General features: G+C 45.2%; 1 protein-coding gene across 2 annotated transcripts in view; it reads left to right on the forward strand.

Annotated features, from left to right (window-relative positions):
- The first annotated feature begins 265 nt into the window (after nucleotides 1-265).
- TMEFF2 (transmembrane protein with EGF like and two follistatin like domains 2) overlaps nucleotides 266-22,459 on the forward strand; it is a 136,008-nt gene continuing 113,814 nt past the window's right edge. Inside the window, exons 1-4 of one of the 2 annotated variants that reach the window (XM_042784170.1) lie at nucleotides 266-739; nucleotides 2,160-2,269; nucleotides 8,280-8,409; nucleotides 11,273-11,299. In XM_042784170.1, coding sequence (XP_042640104.1) covers nucleotides 562-739; nucleotides 2,160-2,269; nucleotides 8,280-8,409; nucleotides 11,273-11,299 — 445 coding nt within the window. In that variant the 5' untranslated portion in view covers nucleotides 266-561. The remainder of the gene's footprint in view (nucleotides 740-2,159; nucleotides 2,270-8,279; nucleotides 8,410-11,272; nucleotides 11,300-22,459) is intronic. The other variant, XM_042784171.1, reaches the window with a different exon arrangement.

The raw sequence follows: 22,459 nt of genomic DNA on the forward strand, positions 1-22,459 counted from the left end.
GGGGGTGTGTCTCCCCGGTCTCTTGGCGGGGTGCGTCTGTGTGTGTGTCTGTCTGTCTGTCTGTCTGTCTCCGCTCCCCCGGGCGCTGCCCGCGGGGCGCAGCGTCGCCTCCGGCCCCGCCCGCCGGGCCCCGCACCCGGCTCGGCCAATGGGGGCGGCGCGGCGGCGGCACGTGACGCGGCGGGCCGGGACCTGCTGCTTCCCCCGCGCAGAGGGATGCGGGCGGCAGAGCGGGGCAGGCGGCGGCGGCGGCGGCTGCGCGGCGGCGGCCCCTCCGCGCCCTCCCCCCGCTCCCCGCCGCCCGGCCCCTATGGCAGCCGCTCCCCGCCCCGCCGCCGCAGCTGCTGCCGCCCGAAACCCCGCGCCGCCCCGCCGGGCTCCGCCGTTCGCCCCAGCGTCGCGCCCGCCGCCGCCGCCGCCGGCCGCCGCTCGCTGACCCGCCGCCGGCCGGGGCCCCGGGATGCCCAGCGGCCCCGCCGCCCCTCCTTGCCGCCCGCCGCGCCGCCCCGGGGGCACGCCGCCGCCGCCGCCGCCGCCGCCGGAGAGTTGAGTTAGGAAGTCATGGTGCCCTGGGAGCCCTCCCCGCCCCGGCAGTGCGGCGGCGGCTGGACGCTCTGCGACTGCTGCTGCTGGCTGCTGCTGCCCGCCGTGCTGCTCGTCCTCGCCCGCCCCGACAAGCTGGCGGCCTTCCCTACCTCCTTAAGCGACTGCCAGACGCCCACCGGCTGGAACTGCTCCGGTAAGCCCCGGAGCGCCCCGCGCCCGGCCCCGCCGGGCGCTCGAAGTTGCGCGGGGGGGGAGGCAACTTCGGAGGGGCGATGCCGCGTCCCGCCGAACGCCCCTGGAGCAGGCGAGGCGCGAAGTCCCCCCGGCGTCGGGGTTCGCTGCCGCAGCCCCCCGGCCGTCCCGCCGTCCCCGGCTCCGCGGGGCCGGGCGCGGCAGCCGCGCCCTCCGCCGGTGCGCAGCGCCGCGGCTGCCGGGCGGCTCCCCCCGCGGCCGCGGCTCCCGCAACTCCGCGCTTCGGCGGGGCGGCTTGGCGGGGGGGAGCGGGCGGGGGGGAGCGGGGAGCCCCCTCCTCCCGGGGCCGCCGGTGCGCAGCCTGCTGCGGACGGCTGCGCACCCAGTCGAGAGCGAATCGGGGTACGCGACACCGGGAGCCCGCTGCCTGTTCCTTAAAGTCGGGCTGACCTTTATAACGAGTTTCCGATGTAGGTCAGCAGCCGGCCCTTCTCCGAGGTGCGAAGTAATTCTGAAATTAGGCTGTAACAGCCTTCTCCGGGAAGGAGCGTTTTGGGGGGGTAACGTGTGCATCGCGCATAATATGTTCGCTCGGGGCGGGGGGGGCGGGTGTGGGTTTTTGCTGTAAGCTGTTCATTTGAAACGTGTAGCGATATGGTTAGGAGCACTCCGTTGCTTTTTTTTTAAAAAAAAAAAAAAAAAATCGATGGATTTAGATCTTAATGGGTTTGGGGTCTGATACAGCTTTTTTTGTTTAATACCTTGCTGCACGCTGTTGGAGTGGGAAGTCAGCTCGCGAAATCTGAAATTCATGCTTGTATTCGTGAACTGAATCTTCAGTCAGATCTGTTGGTTTTTTCCTGGAGAAAATGAAGGCAGAGAGCTAGGTTCACTTAGCGGCTTGTGGGGAACCTGGCACTTCTCCTGTTAACTTAGAGGTGATCAATCTTCGTTGGGATTAGGCAGACCATCACGAAAAACACACAGCCTGTTTGTCTTTATTATCGGGGGCTTTGTTGCATCATGGGCTGGAGAAATTCCAGTTTGGACTCTTGTCCAACAGATTTGCGATCAGACGGGGTAACTTGATGACATTTCCAACCCAGAGCCATGAAATAGCATAATTACCGGGTGACTTTTGAGGAAACAGAGTCTGTGAAAAAGGAGGAAAAAAAAAAAAAAGTGTCAGGTAGTGGGAAATAAGGACTAAGAGAAAGACTGAGGGAGAAACAAGAGAAAAAGTGGAAAACTGAGGACAGGGAAAGACAAAAGAAAATCTGATCTGGACTCTGTCGTTTCATCAACAAGGTTATTGTGCTGCATGCATTAAAATGCAATCATCCCATATTGTTCTTCTTGCTAGACCAAAGCTGACATCTTTCTTTTTTTTTTTTTTTTTCCCCCCCCTCTTTGCATTTGAGGTTACGATGATAGAGAAAATGATCTCTTTCTCTGCGACACCAATACCTGTAAATTTGATGGGGAGTGTTTAAGGATTGGAGACAGTGTGACTTGTGTCTGTCAGTTCAAGGTAAGAAGATTGGTATTTCATTCTGTAATTCACTAATGAGAATACAAATCAAGGATCTCCCTTTGTAACCTATCACTTGGCAATTTATTTCTCTATGTGCAGGGAAGTTAGAGGGAAAACCTGGCAGCATGTGTAAAAGCTGGCAGGAAAACCAACTGGTGTCAAGAAGACATAAGTTTCTCTGGGAAAATGCAGATGCTGTGGCTTTAAATGTCCCTTCGGGTCTGCAGTTCCAGGTTGTGCATTTCTTATTTTTTTTTTTTTTTTTTTTGTCTGTGCCCTTTTAACAAGGATTTAGAGTCCTTTCTAAATTCATTTCTGATACAGATCGTGGCTTATTGTATTCGGAGTTCTGATCTAGTTAAAGAAATGGATCTGTAATGTGCTTATGCAATATTTTCAGGAAGGGCTGCATAGTGACAATGCTTCTGCCTTTTTATCTGTCCAGCTGATCAGATTAAGGAGCAATCCCTCTGTTCCAAAATCACGAGCTTCCTTTAGGTTTTATGTAGTTTCAGGGGTGCTATTACCGACTTGTAGGGGTTTTTCCTTCTATTTCTTGTCTCTCCCTCTTGCAGCTGCGTCTAAACCTTAGGCATTCTCAGGCGATTTCATTATGAAGGATTCCATTTAATATGTTTTAGCCAACTCACAAAACAGCTGTGCTTTACATAATGACCTGAATAAAAACTGAACAAATTAAAGGAGTTTTAAGCATGTACCAGCACGTGTTGTATGTATGTTTATGCCCCTGTGGTTTCTTGCATTTTAAAGTGGATCTGTGAAGTTGTGGAACTTGTAATGCAGGCCAAATAGTGCACAGTTCAAGATCGTGCACATCTGTAATGATTGATTTATTATTGAGCTTTGATAGACTATTTGTTTTGAAGCATGACAAGTATTGTTTATATTTCCAGAGCCAAACGTGTCTTCGGAGGAAAAAAAAAAAAATCCCAAGTGATAAATTCCTTTATTTAAAACAAAGAAGGAATTTTCTGTAGGACAGTTGTTTGCTGACGTGCTCGTGTTTCCCATGTTGGGGGGAGAATTCATATTGACCCTGGGGTTTCTTTAATTCCATTTCTAGTTTGCGTACAATCAGGAATTCAATGTGAAAATGTTGTTTTGAGCATTTGCCTTGGCTCAGCATGTGCAGTGATGTAAGGGTTGGTCTGTTTTCTCTTTCTAAGAAAAATCTGTAATGCAGTGAAATGTCTGTGCCTTGTCCCATTGCCTGGTGGAAAGGGAGGGCAGATGTTGCGCCGTGAGCACTGGGAACTTAGAGCAGCCCCAGAGAGTGCTTGGGTCTTGTCTTTCCTCCCAGTTCAGTGTTGCCATTTGGCATAAAGCGGTGGAGTCATAACCTGGAAGGAGCAAACTCCGATGTTGCTGTCAGCGGGGAAGAAGGCATTGGGAGCGCTGTTTTCCCAAGGCAGGATGCTGGTCCCTGGGGATTCATGGTAAATGAAGCTAAGTAAACCTCCCTGGGCTGTGTTGTCTCCTCTGTGAGAGGTGAACTCTGTATATATGCTGAGTTGAGCCATTCTACAGGGGGCAGCTAAAACAGATTTAAGGAAATCGGATAATTGGTATATGAATATGTAAACGAGATCGAAAGAACGAGGTGGGCAGTAGTGGGCCTGATCACTAGTAAGTAGGTTGAAATCAACACTAACCTTTGGTTTCGGGGGCCTTAGGACCAGGCCCTCTTAACACTTGGAGCTCTTTGTCTTGATTTGAGCCCTCCGTGGAGCTGCAGGGCTGGCGGTGACCTTGGAGGGCAAATTACCTGTGGCTGCTCCTGTGCTGGCGGTGCGATGCCGGGGGCTTCTGTTGTCAAACGCCTCTGCTTTGATACAGGCAGAGCTTGGGGGGATGTTAGCTTCTCTTGCAACATCAGTGGACAATGTGACAAGCCAAAAAGATACGCCACCAGAGTAGAAAATTAATTTCTAGTGTGGAGTCTGTGGCTGGCCGAGTAAGGCAGAGCCGGCCAGGTAATTTATGTCACGAGTAAGGGGGTCCCCCATCAGAATTCAGGTCCCCCGTTTCAGTGACAGTGAGCAAATCAATAGCAGACTCCTCATCACTATAATTGCTTTTTTTATGTTTGCTCCAGAATTTGCCAGGGGCTTTAACTGCAGCTTGAGAGAATAGACAGGGATGGAAAGCTAATTTTGCCTCCACACTGATCAAGAGTCCTGGGCTAGCCAGCCTGTGTCTTGGGGGACTGGGAGAGGCAGAAGTGGGGAGCAGGGCTGCTGCATCTAGTTTGGGTTTTTTCAGACCAGAATCCCAGATGCATCACATCTGTCCAAGTAGAGTTAAAATGAATTTATTTTTGTTTGAAAGGGTGAATATAATCAGACTGCTCTGGAACACCTGAGTTAGGCTTCCATCCCTGGAGAGCCAGCAGGTGCGTGCCAAGAAAGGGATTCATATTGGTTGGCTCTCTTGTACTCTGCTGCAAAATGAGAGCCCGTTCACTGTCTCCTCATGGGGAGACAGGGATTGCATTGGAAGGCACGGTGCCCCGTTCTGGTCAGTAAATGCAGACCTGTCCCCAGCTCAGGGCAAGCCCAGACCTTGGTGCCGGCAGGGATGGAAGGCACCGGGGCAGCGCTGGCACCAGCGGTGGGGCTGAGCGTGGGGGTACCACCACCCCTTCCCTCCCTGCACCGAGCAAACTCAGCGGGTCCACCAGAAGGTGCAGAGCTGTGCCAGCAGGCATGTGGCTGGAGACATGGCTCGCTGGGGTCTATACCCCAGTCTGCCCAAAGCCACAGGCCTGGTATCCTGGGTACTCGTCCCTCTTAGCTTTCATGAACATAACCAAAAATATACGAGGGTATTTCCATCAATGTTTTATGTCTTTTCTCTCTAGTCACCAAGACTGTGGACATTGCCTGGTTTTTATGGGAGGAAGGAGTCTTGTTTTCATGTGTGTTGAATCTTTCACATGCATCTGTGTTTGTGGAGCTGGAACATCCCTGGCCAACTTTCAGCTTTAGGTTATATTTCCAGAATATATTTTTGTGCTACTTGGTTCAAGACATAGACGGCATTTGGGGATTAGTTCATCCATGGGAGTAGGAGGAGGTCAAACTGTTAACAGTGTTACCAGGAGGAGGAGTTTCCATCACTTACCATTTCCTTGAGAAAACAAACCTTAGGTTTTCAGTGCCCAGGACCAACCCCAACGCTTGCAAAGCTGGTTTGTCCCTGGCTGGGATGGTGGGCACTCGAGTCTGGTGGTGCTGAGGAAGGCAGCCTTTGACTGATGCTTGGCTGAGTTGGATACGTCTATTTCGCTCCTCTACAGCTGTATTTTAAAAATGTGAATGTGTAAGAGGGAAATGGACAGTACGGCACTATGCTGCTGATTTTAGTGGGATTTTTGACATGAATTTTCCCGAGTCCTTACTTGAGGGATGGAGAATCATTCCCACATCTAGGGCTTGGTCTACTCATACCTAAACCAATGCCAAAAATACGTCTCTAGACTGAGGAATCTGATAATGTCTCGTATTCTCTCGTACTAGCAAGAAGTATTTTATGACAGTGAAGAGCTGCCAGTTCTGATTTCAGCGGGGTCAAGTACAAGAGTCCAGCTCCAATGGGTTCAGAGTAACCTGGTGGCCAACATCACAACCTTCTCGTCGGTGGCCTTGTCTTTCCTGGGTAACTTCTACTACGGTTTCCTGGTGGCTCTGAGAGCCATCCCAGCTCAAAGCCAAGTCAGGATCCATGTGGAAGATCTCACTTCCTTTGTTCCTTGTGGCTCCTGCCTTTTCCATCCAAATACTAGTTGTCCAAAGACGGTGATGGGAAAAGCGGGCAGCAGATGAAGAAATACAACTTTGACCTGCACAGTTTGAGAAAGAAGAGGCTGCCTCACCTGTGCTCATCGTGGAGTACCCTCTACCTCCCCCGACTGAAGCCAAGCTTGAGTGTGGCAGGAGCCACCGGAGAGATGGGGAAACTTCTGCTGGGAGAGTTAATCCTTCCTGGAGCCCTGGTGTCTCTCAAATGGGTTTTAAAATTGCCAGGTTCTGGAAGGAGTTCCAGCCTAGCTCATAGCAGCTCTGGCACTCGTTTCTGTGGATCAGGATTTCACTCTTGATGCTGTGTGCTGTTAATGTAGGGCCGTCTGGCCTTTCAGATTTGCAGCTGAGTCAGTGTAAAAGATCATCCCTCGCTCTGGGCGAAACCAGCAGAGAGTTTGCCACTCTGTTTCTTGGGAACAGGATCCCACGTTGTGTCTACATGTAACGGAACCTGTTGAGACTCTTTGGGCCAAATTCTGCGCAGATTGCTCTGGGAAACAGTCCCATGGGTGACAAGCAGATAGTATGTCTAAAGCAAGCATGATGCGAATCTTTATGCTTTCAACATTTTTGCGTGATTGTGTTAATTGTCCGGTTAAGTATTCCAGGTCAGCCTCCAGCAATTGCTGTTGAGCTTCTGGATGAAGTTGGCATTTTCTGAGTGAAACGTTGCTCAGGTTTGGAACATAATGGTGAAAATAGCGTAGAAACACTTTTTAATCAACTGTTTAAAATCTCTGCATGGAGGAGCCCTTTGTTAGGAGCGAAAGGAGAGGATTTCTACTGTTGTGGCTGCTGGTTTGTTTTCTTGTTCCAAGGGAAGAGAGCGCCAGGGGTGGGCAGCAGCTTGGGAAGATTTAAGAAAATACAATGCATAAGGAAAATGTCATTTGATTTGGCCCAATCAAAATGTCACTCTGACCAACTATGAGTAATTTCTTGGCAGCTGCTCTGTGTAGAGGCCTGCAATTAATGCAATCTATGCAGTTTGTGTTAATCACTTCTGTAGTCATTCACTTTGAAGCGTAGTTGTTGTTTGTATCCCAGGGATTTCAGTTCTGCTTTTTACATTGTGCCTGACGAACACACCTCAGACACTTTCAGCTAAACAGGAAGTATGATTTCTTTTCAATTTTTACTTGGATTTAAGCAGAGGTGAGCATTTGTAAATAATAATTGTGATCATTCCATTTGTTATAATTAAACAATGAAGCATACCAGGAGTACGGTAATCATGAGATAATCATATCCCTGGTATAATTACCATGTGCAGGGTACATCCAAGTATTTCTAAGCCTCCGAGTGTGATTATCTTACGATAACAGCACCCGGTAGGTTGCCCAATTTTCAATATAAAATGGAATTATTTTTATTAAAACGAACAGAGGGCAAAGCTGTCTTTCGGTGGTAGAGGGAGCAAAGCGGGTAGTTGGCGGAGCCGAGCAGGAGTTGGAGCCGGAGGCGGGGTGCGTGGTGCGAGTCACTTGCGCGCTGGCTGCGGGGCTGCCGCTCCTGCCCGCCGCGGGGAGAGCTCCCACCTTTGTGGAGCATCCCGGCCGCAGCTCGCCAGGAACAGAGATGCCTCCGCAGGCAGAGGGATGGGTTTTGATCGTAGGTCTCTCAGAAATAATTTCCCCTCTGTCCAATCGGTTCTAATTATAGCCGTGTGCTTGGAGAGTCACACACGCACAGGCGGACACTTCTGTGTATGCAAGCGACTGTCTCTGTAGCAGTGCGGGGGGGCGGCGGTGGTGTATGTGCAGGAGGAGAGGAAAAGGGAGCCTGTTCATTAAAATTTGTCTGTAGCCATCCAGTGGAAACCCAAGAGCTGCTGTTGCTGATGTGAGGAGCCGTTCCTTTGCCTTGCCCCTATGCCTTCCCCCACCTTGCTCTCGCAGGCAGAGGCCTCTCTGGGGGCACTTACTGAACTCTTTGCGCATTCAGGTTATCTTTTTCCCTAACCCATCCAACTCTGGCGTATGCTCCTCTGCCTTTTGTCTTTTTAAAAATCCCCCCTCCCTCTCCCCTGGTAGCTGTAAAGGTGAAGAGGAGGGTCAGCATCTCCCTCTCTTGTGTTTTCCTAGGGGTTTAATACTGGGAGGGGGCGGGAGGGGCGCCCGAATGGGTGCTGTGCCACCCCGCCTGTGTGACTAATGCTGCTGCTCTCTGTCCGTTCCCATCAGTGTAACAATGACTACGTGCCCGTCTGCGGCTCCAACGGTGACACCTACCAGAACGAGTGCTACTTGAAGCAGGCCGCCTGCAAGCAGCAGAGCGAAATACTCCTGGTGTCCGAAGGGTCCTGTGCGACTGGTATGTATCACACACTCCAGCCTGCCTGCGGACCTTGCCTGCCCCTGAATAAAAGAACCTGTGGATGGCAAAAGCCGTTTGAATCCCTGCTTTGAATCCATTACGGGTTAATTCTTTGCAGTCCTAGGCACGAGGAGTTGGTGCCTTTTAAGTAACTAAGTTAGTATAGGCTCACAGCCTACCTCGACACTGTTGAAGAGTGCAGCACAGAAGTTGATTTCTGTTTTTAATATGTATCTTGCACTCCCGATCATCCTGTGTACTGCAGACACTTCTGAGCTGTTACCACAAGTAACTGGAAGCAGATTAAATGAGCAGATGTCTCATAAATGGGCATCTGGATTACCACAAACCGCTCCATAATCTGGAGAGATGGAACTGGAGCATGATTGCCTGCAATCCAGTTTCTTAGGTTTTTACTTGTGCGTGTAGGACCCAATTCCCAGCTGGTATGATTCAACATACCACTGGTTGTAATGAGCTCTGCCAGTTTATACCAACTGAAGGTTCGGCCCAAAATGCGCTTAATGAACAAGTCTGTGTAACAGGGGGTTTCATTTCTGTTTTTTTTTTTTTTTTTTCCTGGACTTGTTGGAAGAATTCATTAAGGAGCATATGTGAAAACTGACTGGCATTTGGGACGTCTTTGCTTAACTCTGAGCATCGTGAGCTATTTGTATCTCTGCTTTTATGAAACAGCTAGAAAAGTGAAAGAGCAAAATCAGTCAGGAAAACTGAGTTGCTTATATGCAGGAGTTTTTGATGTTTTTCTTTTGTGCTCAGTATCTGTTGGAGGTGGGGAGTGCAGTTACTTTGAAAAGAGCAGGAGTAAGTCTTCTTGAGAGAATTCTTTAAACTTAAAGCAGAACTTTTTATTGGCTGAGGATGGAGGAGTCGATAAAAAGTGCATTAGACAAACTTTTTGCAATGCCGTAATTTTGTGTTTTGTACACCTGAGAGAAAATAAACTTCTTTCCCTGGAAATGTTGTTCTTCTCTGAAGCTGTTACCTGACAATTTTCAAGAGGAAAAAAACCATATGCTGCAATATTTTTGTCTATAAATTCATATTAAATGGAACTCAGTTTGACAAAGCCTATTGTGGCATAGGATTTGTTCAACTTAGTGAATTCTCTCAGCACAGCAACTGGCCTTTTTTGGTTCAAGCTTTTTGATTCAAGGGATAATTTTAGTGCATTGCTACATCTTTTCTTAAACTTGCCTGCCTACTGGCAATGGCTGTGTTGGAAGCATGCTCTCTGAAACACATTGTGGATTTCAGAAACGGGAAAGGGGGAGAAAAAAAAAGCGGGGAGGGGGAAAGGGGAGGCTTTCCCGAAGTCTTGACCATTTGGCCTCTTTTTCCTTCTCCCAAGGAGGAGGCTCAGTGGAGAAGGGAACAGCCGTGTAATTCAAGTTTTCCCGTGTGAGGGGGTAGGGAGAGAGTGTGCAGGACCCCCCAGCAGAGACCTGGGCTGCCAGGAGGTCTGGCAGCGAGCAGCCCTCCTGGCTGTGACTGGCAGGGGTCTGGGCATCGACAAGTAGGGGCAGGAGGAGAGTCTCGGGGTCCTTTTCTTCCAAAGAACCAGAGAATATGGTAGTTTATTGTGGGAAGCAGGTGACAGCAGGCATTCATTTCTTTCTCTGTGCTGGGGAGACCTGGCACGCCTGGAAGAGGAGGGCTTCCCAGAGCCATGAGGGCAGGGTAAGGAAGACGCCTTTCTTTCAACTTTCCTCAGTAGGTCATTTGGGAAAGAGCATCGGGATAGAGGATCAGATCAGGAAAATGCAGGATAAGGTCACTGGGGAAACACCATCATTCCCTGTTCTATTTTCTAGCCCCCTTTTGCGTCTGTCCTATGCAGTCCTGCTGTGTAAATCCACCATTTTAAGCCATTCCTGTGACAGGTTTATTTAAATAAAGGTTTTCCTCTTTTTAATTTGGAGCAATGATGGCATGTACAAGCCAGTTGAGATCCACCAGACCTTGCTGTATCAGTAAATTAGATCTAACAGCTCATAGGGTAATTGGATCCCAAAGTAGCCTGTCCAAACTTTTTCTGTTAATCTTGATGCTGATAAATGGGTAACCCCTCCACTAATGGGGGAGGATAGGATGGCAACCACCCTTCCCCCCCCACCCCGCAAAAGAAACTCCTCTTATTGATTACTTTCGATAACCCTGTGTGTGTGTGCAATTCGGTGCTTTGCCTTGCTTAGAAAGTTTTGCAATGAAGCTTCAGGCTTGATAATTTCGTGATGTTGCACTTTCTAAATTTGTGACTCTCGTCATTCCAGAGCCAACAAAACATAGAGCAGAGGAAATATAAAGCACTCAGTTTTGAAACTCAGCAGTAACCTCAAGAAACATCATTTGTCTAAAGACTTTGAATAATAATCATTTCAATGGTTTGTTCCAACTAGTTATGATCTGATGAGATGTCACTGTTTTGTAAAGATAATGACATGAATTTCCAATTGGTATGGCCTCAAACAAATGGCTTTAAAAGATTCTCTTTGATGGTGAGGGTTTAGTAGTGGGCAAGTGAAGTAACTTTGCACAACTGTTGGGGGAAAAAAGCTTTATCAGTCACAGTACAACAAAACGAGGCAGAGGCTTATGAGGACATTACAGCACTCCAGGGCTTACGTTATTTTAGTCTGACATAAAGACTTTAAAGAAAAAGTGTTGAGACATGATAACGATGGCTTGAGTGAACTACGTTCAGATTAGATCTCTATAATTTACCCAGGGATGACATCAAACGTAAGGTACGCTGTAATACACTTAACAGTCTTGCTTTGCATGCTTAGAGGACATACTGTAGCACATGAATGTAAATTTCTTTCTGTTCTTTTCTCAGATGCTGGCTCAGGATCTGGGGATGGAGGTAAGAGCCATTTTTTAATATCTCTGTGCTTATGTGCACACACATTGCCTTTCACAATTTCAGATTGTAAGTGGATATGCTTTGCAGCTTAGTTGTTACACTACATACTGGTTTTCATTGAAAAAAGTGTTATTTTGCATTTTAGTCAAGCTGGAACATAATAATGACATGGTGTTTTCCAGGGAAATTCAGAAAGCTGTGTTACTTCTAAAAGGACTTGGAATTATTCATAGGTTGTGCTAGGAGCTCTATCTCCATCTACTGTTACAGTTGCACTCATTTGTTTATGTTTAGAGTAATACTTCTGTTTTTAAAACATGAGCCAAACCCTTGGCTCCTCCTCACTGGAGGATCCAAGCCAAATATTTTGTGGTAACAGAAAGCATTCTTTCAAAGAAATGAAGAAATGCCACGGGGAAAGAACAATGTGTTTTTATAAGAAGAACAGCAGCAAAAATGAACATGGAAATAGTCCAAACCCTTTGCTGCATACTGGGGATGCTGTAAAATGTAGGCAAACTTGCGTTCAAGTTCAGGGTTGTTTTGGGTTGCTTTTGTTTTGTTTTGTTTTGTTTGTTTTTTTTTTAAGTGCAGTCATTTATGGGTTTGCTTGTTTAACACTGGTCCTAGGGGTTGTGACCAATCCTCCTCGGAAGTAGAAGTGTTGGATCTGGGTAGTGCCCTGCCTCAGGGCAGGGAACATGAGGTGTGGGAGCTACTTGCATGGTGGGGCCGGGGGGGTTGGGCTTCTCTGGGGTCTGGGAGACCCAGGGCTAGTTTGGGTGGCTATGGAATGTTGTCCTTAAGAGGTGCTCTCATTTCTGCCCGAGCCCCTTTGAGTAAGCTCTAGCAGCCCCATGGCAGGGGAAGGGCGAGGCCAGCATCAGGCTGGGATGCCACTGGGCTCCTCTGGCTCGGCCAGCCACGAGGAGCTGAGCCAGCTTTCTGCGTAAGACACAGACAGCATGTCTGGGCTCCTACCCAGTTTTATGGCTGGTCCTGGCTGGATTCAGGTTTTTCAAATGCAGTCCTGTTACTTGGCAAAATATCACCTAGTCCTCATGTAGTTTTGGTAACCGGTATATTAGAAAGTGCAATGTTTAGGTCAAGTACTATTTTTACCTATAAGGTGGTCAACAACATGAGCATGAGGCACTTGCACAAGGGACCTTATTTTCCGCTATGGGAGTTGGGTTGCTTTCTGGAAATCAGGACACATTAACGTGCTTCGAATCTGGCTCCCTAAAAACTACAACATAAAATATTGCTGTTTGTTTTCAAAAGTTTTGTCCAGCTATTCCTATTTTACCCTAATGTCCTTCTAAATTATCTTTTTTAAACTGTTACACCAAAGACATTCCTTATTAATTGATTAACAGAAAACTACAATTGTAAATTTATATTTATGACAGGGTTTTTCACATATGTGGTCAATAAATTGGTTTTCAAATGAAGTTGTGCAAAATTCATGTTTGTACCAAGGGAAAGAGATAAGATTTCCTGTTTGTTTTATAACTGGGGAGGTGGGGAAACAAACTTGGGGCACTTTCTAAAAGTAATGAATTCCATACTCAAAAAGCATCAGAATTTAAAAGCATGATTTCCAAACAGTTTAATTTTAAAAGCGCAGGTTGACAAAAGATGAACAGAACAGGACCTTGGGGTCTAACTGGGCAGATAGTAAGGAAGCAGATTTGTGAAGGAGACAGAACCAAGTTGATGCCTGTGTTTAAAGGTCTACAAAGCTGCCTTGTATTATTCAAGATTTAGTAGGCAGCTAAGACTGTTCTTAAAGTACAAAAGTATATTTATGTGCCCTAAGAAGCTAAATCCAGACAAGTAAATGTTGTCACTACATCACTCTTTACTAGACACAGTCTTGTTGTAAAAGCTATAATAAATTTTGGATGTCATCACCGTGAGTCTTGTAAAATCCACTCCAACAATCATGAGTGGGATGTTTTTCTATGAGAAGCTTGAGGTCTTAGGCAATCTTGTGTGTTTTCTGTTTTTTATGAAAGTTTTCCTTTCTTGCGCGTCTTCAAGCAGTCTTGGTTAACAAGCAGCTAACCAATGCAGCATCATTTTTTGAAAAACTACAGCCATAGGGACCCTCCCATCTGGCCGTATCTCTGCCTAAATCAGCAGAATGGGGCTGTGCTGGATGCTGTAAGTGTCAGAGGTGCTGGGTATGTCTGCAGCGAGATACCTAAGATATCTCGGCTGCTGGGAGCCCTTAGGAACAGCCGTTCTCCTGCTGATTTGCCTCATTTCTTGTTGCCATCAGAGTGCCAGCAGGGCACGGGCCAGCACAACGCTGTGATGTTGCTGTTTGCTCCGTGTTGCACCTATATAGATTGTGTTTTTCAGAGCTCACAGACTTTCTGGTGATGATCAGGCTTGTGTGGCTGTTGCAGTCTGGCTTTGGGAGGCTCCTTGCAGCCGGGGAGACCCAGGCTGGGAGCCCTGAGGGGCTGCTGTGGGCACGGCTTAGGAGTCTCTGGTTAAAAAGACGAAGAGTGGACGGACTTGAAGGCACGTATGAGGGCTGATTCTTAAGTCTGAATTGCTGAGGACTGTCCTTAGCATCAGGAATCTCTGCCTCTCAGCACTTGTAGGTGGAAAAAGATGTTGCTTCTTACCAGAGCCCCTCCATATTATTCTCCTGGGTTATCTTAGTGTATCACTCCAGAAGCTGTGAGGTGATGGAACTAGTTTTTCAACAGTTCTATCTTGTGCTTGGATTTCTTTGGTCCAGTAAGGTACACAGCTAATAGAAAATTAACTCAAACTGTGAACTAGTAGGGGACATCGTGTTCTTCAGGTTCTTGGAACATGGCTTGTTTGTTGCTATTGAGGTGGTTTCCCCCATAGCTGACACCAGTTCACTCCTAGTACTGCTTCTCCCTCAATGGCATTTGTCACATGAAATTATAATTGGTTAAGGGTTCAGAAATTGCTGGAAAGGGGTTGGTACAATGGACAGATGTGCACGAACACACCGGGTGGTCACACAAGCCTGATTTTCTCAGGAGACTGGACAGAGCAGGAACAAGACAGCCAGAGGCCATGTTTTGCCTGCCATGTTTCCCTTCCACGCGTTCCTACCTGGGTTTACAGAGAAGTCTTCTCAATTTATTATTTAGAATTTGGGGTTTTCTGCTTTCCTGTCAGGGATGCCGTGATCGGAGGGGTCCCAGCCTCTTAGCACTTAAATGATCTTGAGGGCTTTCCAGAGGTGATTTAATCCTTCTTTATGCAGCAGTATCATACAAAATTCCCCTTATTTGTAAATTGATGGGGAAATCTTAATCTCATTTGATTACTGAGCCTTCAGCAGACACTTTTGGGGATATCCAGTAAATGGGTAAGAACAGTAGGTGTTCAAGTTTCTTACCGTAGAAGACATTTTTCCCTGTAAATGAAGACTAAAATGCAGAATCAAGAGCCGTTTCAGTGTTTTGATTGCAGAAGCTAGGAGTATGGTGTGGAATTACTTAAAAACCCCTATCCCAGAAAGATACTAATCAATGGCAGAAAGAATGAATGTGAAAGAGTTTATACAGAGAGTAATTTAAAGAGATTCCATTCATTTTCATCTACGCTGTTCTCCAGACAACTGCGTTTTTTTTAGAAGCCAGTGATTCATGTTTTGGTCTTGAGCAGCTTCATAATGAATTCTTGCTCGTTTCCTAGCTTCCTTCAAACAGCGACAAACTCAAGATGCAGTATTTCATTATAGCTCTTAATGTGCTAAGAACATCTCTCCTTGGTTTCTTTCTTACATTGAACACTTCTTTCCCCTCCCTGCATTATCTGCATTCTTAGCTCTGTTGATTGACTCGCGTTCATAGTCCGATGAATTTACTGCGGGTGACTATCGCAGTAGGTGTTTCTGCGATCCCCAGCACGGCAGTGCATAAACGCCTGTGTTGAACTGGTTTCAGACCCTCATTCAATTTACATTCAAGTCCTACTGACTTCAGTGGGAATCGTATGGGGCCCCTGGGTACAGAGATCTTATCCTAGTTTGATTTTTTATGTTAATTCTTTATAATCTTGACTAAAGCAGAATGAAGAAACAAATCATGATTCATCAATATCATTGTCACCATTTATTTTATAGTAGCATCCAGAGGTGTTAATTATAAGATTAGGACTCCAGTGTGGTATACCCTGATATTCTGAGGCACTTCTTCACAGTGAGGGAGAGAATAAAATCTGTGAAGCAGAGTCTGGATATCTGAGTTGGGCAAAGGCTGGAAGTTGCATCACACTTTATCAGCTGAATTGGGAATAAAACACGCCACTCCAGAGCCAAACCAGTGCTGTGTCCTTTGAACTGCACTGTTTGTCAGCAGACCCGTGTGTAATTCAGAAAGAATTGGAGATTATACTGCTCTTAAAGTTACTCTTAATTTGTTAGACAAACCTGGAAATCAACAACCTTACAAGCCATCTTCCTTCCCCCTCGCTCGGTATGTCTCCCTTGTTTTGTGTGTGTATTTGAAGGAGGAGAGTGGCTTTGTTTGTTAATTCTTTCAATATATCCCTTCAATCTTATTCAGAAAAATTGAAGTCCTACAGTTTTTTATAGGTGCCAACATGTAGATTTAATGATAGATTTGCAATTCTGGTCTGCCTCTCCTGTTGGCTTAGAGGTGTGTAAGTAAACACATACATATTATAAATCTGTATGGAGCAGCAGTCATCTTGAAACATTAGCTCAGAGAAAATAGGGAGGAAAAAATTAACACTTTGAAGCCTGAATTATTTTTTAAGGCAAACTGTAATGTGGCACGTGTGTCTTTTTTTCCTTTAACCGACAGACAAATGACTACTTTGACCCAATTGCATTTGTACTTGTCTCCATGCTGGTTTTGTATAACTAACTTGAATTCAGCAGCTCTGCTGCTTTTCCACCGATTTCCCTTACTGCTTTATTACAAGGTTGATTGATGGGCAGGGCTATGCAGAACACAATGAATATTGCTGTAAACACTGTCCTAGCAATAACACTTGAGCCAAAATGCACCATAAAACCTGGAGTGTATATTGCTTTGAATGAAGCAGTGTATAAAATGCAATGCCGATACACACATGTTCTCAATATAGGGGAAAATACTGGGAGTGTTTTAGTTTAAGCTCTGAAAGAAAGGGAATTTATATTTTGAGCTACAGATCCTGTCCTTTATTTGCCCGGGTATAACGGGTGATACAGGCTTCTCTCGTGAATGTAGAATATCTACTGATCCCACGTGCTACCATCAACTGCAATGAGGCAATAGGAAAGCTTCTTCTCTAATTTAATTTGGGAGGTATAATTTAAAGCAGTATCACCAGGTACAGAATCCACTATAAGCAACGTGCACTGACTGGCTAAATACCTCTGGAGGGAATGTTTAAATCTTAAATGATTCACCTGACTGTGGATGGTCAGATATACGTCTCCTTTGTTAAACGGGTTTTTACCTTGTTAACCTCAGCATGGCACCAAGCCCAAACCAATAAGCTCTTTGAAAGGCTGGGTTTATTAGCTCAGACTCTTCACTGTCCTAACGTGATTACATGACTTCTAGTTCAGGGCTGCTGCGCATCTGACCTATATGAGTCAGGTCAGGAAAAGGCAGTTAATGTCTCTTTGTGGCCTTTAAAAATTAGGAAAGGATGAAGTTCCTATTTTTTTGTTGACTAGATGAGAAGTACTTGTGCATTTGTAAGTGCTGAACTTCCAGACCTCTGCCGTGGGCATTTTGGGCTCGGTAGGATGCATTAGCTGTTTTGGAAATCCTCGGAAGGTATGGGAATGACAGGAATACTAGCCTTTTGGATTATTCTCAGGCTGTCATTTAAGCTAAGTACTGAGCTAATCGACCCTCCTTGACTGAGATGTTCCAGCAAATCCCCACAGCTCCTGTGAACTTGAAGCTTTCCAGGGTTGTATATGAAATACCAGTCTGGGAAATACTGGTTCTGGATTTAGTTGCCTGGGTTCTGTCTGTGTTTCACTTGCTACTTCTGAGGCTAGAATGCAAAAATCCAGTGAAAGGTGATGCTTTTTATCACTGCACTTTGTTTGTTATTACTGGGCCAAATTCCTTGCTGTGTTCTTGGGTGTGAATGCACAGGTTCCATCAAGAAATACCATGGGAAAGAGTTGACCCACAGTGAATGATTTGTGGCCCATTTTCAGCCATTCATGCAAAACTGAAGAAAATTAATAGAAGGTGTCGTAAAGATCCACAGACTTTTGTAGGTGAGAAGTAGGAATGACATCATCCATTCATAGCCTCTGTCTTAAATTAGGCAGCCCTTTGTGGGTTTTAGCACTTCTTTTAAGTAGTTCAGAGCTACACAGGGAGACCGTGAATGGAAGACACTCACCCACATAAGAAAATACTGAGGATGCTCTCGTTTTGCTTTAAAAGTCAAAATAGCCTGTTCACAGCAAAACAGAACAAAAAAATCCAAAATATGCTGTCTAATTATGTGCAATCTGGAAATCCACAAATAACTAAGTCATCAAACTGGAGAGCAAATCCTATGATACTCCAGCAAACAGATAAAAAAGGGTGCATCCGATCACTAATACTCATTTATTGGTCTGTTATTGTAAACACAATGAGACAGACACATAGTGGACTATATTTGTCTCCCACATCTCTGTAAACCTGGATTAATTTTCCCTTTGACAACTGTGAAGTCACAGGAGATTAGCTGTGATGACAGTGAGAGGTGAATCTAGCCCACTGTTTCACTTTCCTATGCAGGGACTTCTTCCATAGGGAAGAAAAATGCTCCTCGAGCTTTCAAATGGCTCTGTCACGCTTACAACAAACACCTTACTTCACAGGGTAAGAGCCTGCGTTCAAGCACTTGCTTAATTTTATCACACTTTTTAATGCCATCAACTTTAAAGTTTTCTTCTGAATGTGGATGTCTTGCACAAGTGGGACTCGAGGCAGTCTTGGCGTGACCAGAACTTCTTCAGGTCCTTGTGTATCTCTTGATTATACATTCTGTGGTTTAGTGATTGAAGAAGCTGATTCACTATGCGCTTGCTTTGAACTGTTTCTGGCATGACATAGGATTTTGTTAGATGCTCTCATGAGATCTTAAAAAGAACAAACGGGATGAAAACTGCCAAGCCTCTCTCAAGGTTCATGTACTTGCTTTTATTTAACTCTTACATTTCAGATCTCAGCTGCATCTGGCAAATTTATTATGTTCTGCACTGGATGTTTAAATTCCCTTTTGTCTAAGAGGCTTTCTTTCCTTGCAGAGATTGGGAAATAAAACCAATTTTGCCTGCTGTCTTTGAAGTCAGTGGGAGTTTATCTTCAGGAAAGGCATGACTGATTCCCAGACACTTAGCAAACTGGAGATCACCACCTACTTTATGTAAATGCACATACAGGACAAGTTTAATGAGTGTGGTGCAATCCCAAGAATCCAGAACAATTCATAATCAAATCCAGTCAAGTTAAAATTTTATGGTACAGCGCTACCAGTTTTTAAGATGTTGCCACAGGTCTTTCAGCCCATGTTTTTGAATAGTGTTATAGAAGATGCTTAGTTTTTCATTTAAAACAAACACATAAAGCGTTTTAAGTCCTCATTGCTCAGGAGAATACTTGAATAGAAGCCCGAAATGTTCAACAGTAGGGAGAACTCCAAATTGCATTTTGAAAATACTCAGGGAAGAAGAGGTCAAAACTCTTCTGTGACATTTCACATGATTTTTTTAATACCTTGGACTTCTTGATCTCATTGGTTCTAGCTGCATGGGGGGTTAGATAATTTTGGTGCCTATTTAAATCCATTAAAAAAGCAGCTACTAAAGCAGGACCCTTTTTACCTCAAATATCTTGCAGGCAGGAGTTTAGAGAGAGCTAGTTAAGGGGCTTTAATGTTGTTTTTTGATATGTCTGAGAACATGGAAAAGTTCTAACGGTCTGAGAGAATGTAGGTGTGTCATTAAAAAGGGTAGGGGAAAAAATCCAGATATTTATAGGCCTGTCAATCTGACATTGATTGAGGTAAAGCAGGACATGCAGACCCAGACCTGCTTAATAAAGAAATAAATGAGAACTAATGCTGAGCAATATGGGCTTATGTAATAGATTTTGTCAACTAATTGAAATGTTATTTATGAAGCTACAAGTTTGCTTGATAAAGACAACAATATTGATGTAGTGGATGTGGATGTCAGTGAAGTATTTGGCGTGCCACTACATGACGCTATGATTAAGGAACAAGAATCATGCAAAATTAACATGGTACACAATTAGTGGAGTAAAAACTGCCTTTCACAATGTAATTACAAGTGGATTTATCATTATTAGATAGACAGCATAGGGATTAAACTCATGCTATTTATTTATTTGTTTGTTTTACCGGTGACCTAGGTGGGCACATGCATTCCTCATTGATCATGTTCTCAGCAGGTATAACTGAGGAAGTAAGAAATGAACAGTTCACTGACTCAACCCAGTCTGATTTACTAGGTACAGGGGTGCAAGAGCAGGCCCTCTGATGTGGCCAAACGTAGAGCCACAACCATAGAACAAAGATGGGAAACCAGAGGAGCAAGGTGTAAAACACCTCTGGAAACACTGATGCTACAAGGGAAGCTGGAGTCTTGGTAGTTAGTGGGCTTGTTGTGAGAATCCGCTGCGAACACAAGGGACCAAAGAGCCACTGTAAACCTGGTATAATTAAGAAGAAGACTCTTGAGCAGGAGTAAGGATTTAAGATTATCTCCACCTTTACTGGAGGTGGTGTCTGCAGCTTCAGAGGTACTGAGAAGCAGGGGAGAAGGCTGTGCCCAGCCAAGGGCAGTGGCTGGCAAGCAAACTTTGCGTGAGGGCTTTGATGGCCTTATCTTTGTCAAGGGAAAGGAAAGGGGTGCATAGGGCTCAGTCGGTAAGTACTGGTGTGGGGAACACAAATGAGCAGCAGGGCTCTTTATGCTGACAGTCAAAGGTCTCATGAGATGCCAGGCTAGCAATTAAAGCTAGACAAACTCAGAGGAAAGTGTAGATGCATGTTAGTAAATGAAGGTGATAACACATAAAAGTAAGTGATTAAAAGTTACATAAGATGCTGTGTCACATGAGGTTTTGACACTTTGATGACTAGATTGCTTTTCTCAAACAAGGATTAATTTGAAAGTCTGGGGCCTTTGTCATGTGCGAGGTCACAACAGATGCTCAGTATCAACAGATACCTTAATTCTAGGTACCATAAATTAGTTTAAACATGAAATAGGCTGAGTTTAGCCTATTTTGTTCAGCAAGATTTCTGTGTTAAGTAGTCTGGAAGGGGATTGATTATGTGGATACATTTGTTCATTTCAAAATCCACACAAGTGTTTTTCTGCCCTCTCCCATCTCATTGTGTACGTTTACATATGCAGGTAATAGAAGAGATGTGGGCATTAGTAGCAAGTGGAAAACCTCATGCATAATGCTCTGCTAATTGCTCTGTATTTAAAAACAGGCCACCCTACACTCCATTTCATTCTAAGATGACTTCTTTATGTTGTCTGGTACTGGGTAACTTCAGCAGCTCCTGATCCCATCTGAGTGATGATAGGCCCCTTTGAGTTTCTCTTTGTCCTTCCTTGCTGGTCTGATTCCCAGTGTATTTAACGGTCTGCCCTCAGCTGGTGTTTGGGGGGAGACCTGAGGAGGAGGAGGATCACCAGCAATGTCTGGAGAATCTGTCTAAGATCCTTTTCCTTCCCGTTTCTCTTGGTGTATCGGGGCAAGTGCAGAGGGAAGGATCGCATCCAGAGAGCTCTGAAGTTGGAACCCGTATTGATCATGATTAAATAGAATTTGATTTTTATCTGTTATTACAAAGAGCCTCCCCAGCTTTGATGTATTAGTGTATGTGATGAGTTTGGGCTGTGAGAGAGAAGGTACCAGAGTAGGCTGTAATTGCTTTGACTCACATACGTCATCTACTGGGTTCAGACAGAGAGGCATCTTCATCTTTGTTATAATACAGCCATGATAAACAAATAACTTATTCTTTTGTACAGTGCATGAGATTTTCATCAAGAGAGGAGGGAGCCAATTATATGAATCAAAAGGCCAGTGCAGGACAAGTCTACACTGTAATTCATTTAGACAAACGTTGAAGTAAATTGATGGACTCAGGTTTGTTTAGATTAGTGGCATTTTGAAAAATGAGTTGTCCTATGTGTACAATTTTTCAATCTGTTTACATCTAATTAGCTGTTCAGATTGGCTAAAATTAAGTGATGTCACTTGTAATGCATTCAGAGGTGAAGATATGATAAAATAGGCTCTTTTATAATCTCTTCAGCAAGTGGCTTGGAGCACTGGCATCATTGTGAACTGAGGGCATATGGAAGATCAGTCTGTAATGTGGAATCAAATATAATCCAGCTGCCATCTCACAAATGTACTGAACAGTCTATAGCATCTCTCTTATACTGATCCAAAGAGGGAGCAAGTTTTTCCGTCATCCCCTCCCATGACTCCTTTTTGGTAGATTTCCCTGGCTGTCTGGGGCATGGTGTTGGGGTGGCTGCCCCTGTACACTGGCATCTTTACCTGTTTCACTATTGATTCCTGCGTGCTAGATATTCTTCCCTGGAGACAAGTCATTTGAACAGCTTGGAATCTAAAAACTGACTGCTGCAATGTCAGGTTTCTAATTCTGCAGCTCAGCTGACAGCTCTGGAAAGTCCCTATCAAAGGCAGAAAATACAACACTCTTCAGCAGACTTTGTTCTGCCACCATACGGCCCCAATTCTATTTTACTGCTCCAAAGCCTACAGGCTTTCACATGTTTCTGGCCGAAAATTCTGCTATTAATATGTAAGCTTCTCAGCAATTAAGCTGTGCTTATTGCTGCATCAGTGCTTTTAGACCGTGACCAGCAAGCATCACCCTCTGTATAGCAGCAGCAATTTAGTTCTCATGCTTAGTCATGGATACACGTCTAACGAGATTTTGGCACAGGTTTTCTCAAATATTTTTAAAAGTTTTTGTTAGTCTTTTCTTTCTTCCTTGGCTCTCCAAAGGCTTTTGCTAGCAATGTGCAGAGCTCTCCCCTGCCCTTGTGTAACAATCCCCAAGACTTACAGGATTTGAGTATTTGCCAGACTGTGAACTTTCCTGTGG

This window comes from Tyto alba, unplaced genomic scaffold (assembly GCF_018691265.1).
Source record: "Tyto alba isolate M040663 unplaced genomic scaffold, T.alba_DEE_v4.0 Super-Scaffold_7, whole genome shotgun sequence".
Taxonomy (NCBI): Eukaryota; Metazoa; Chordata; class Aves; order Strigiformes; family Tytonidae; genus Tyto; species Tyto alba.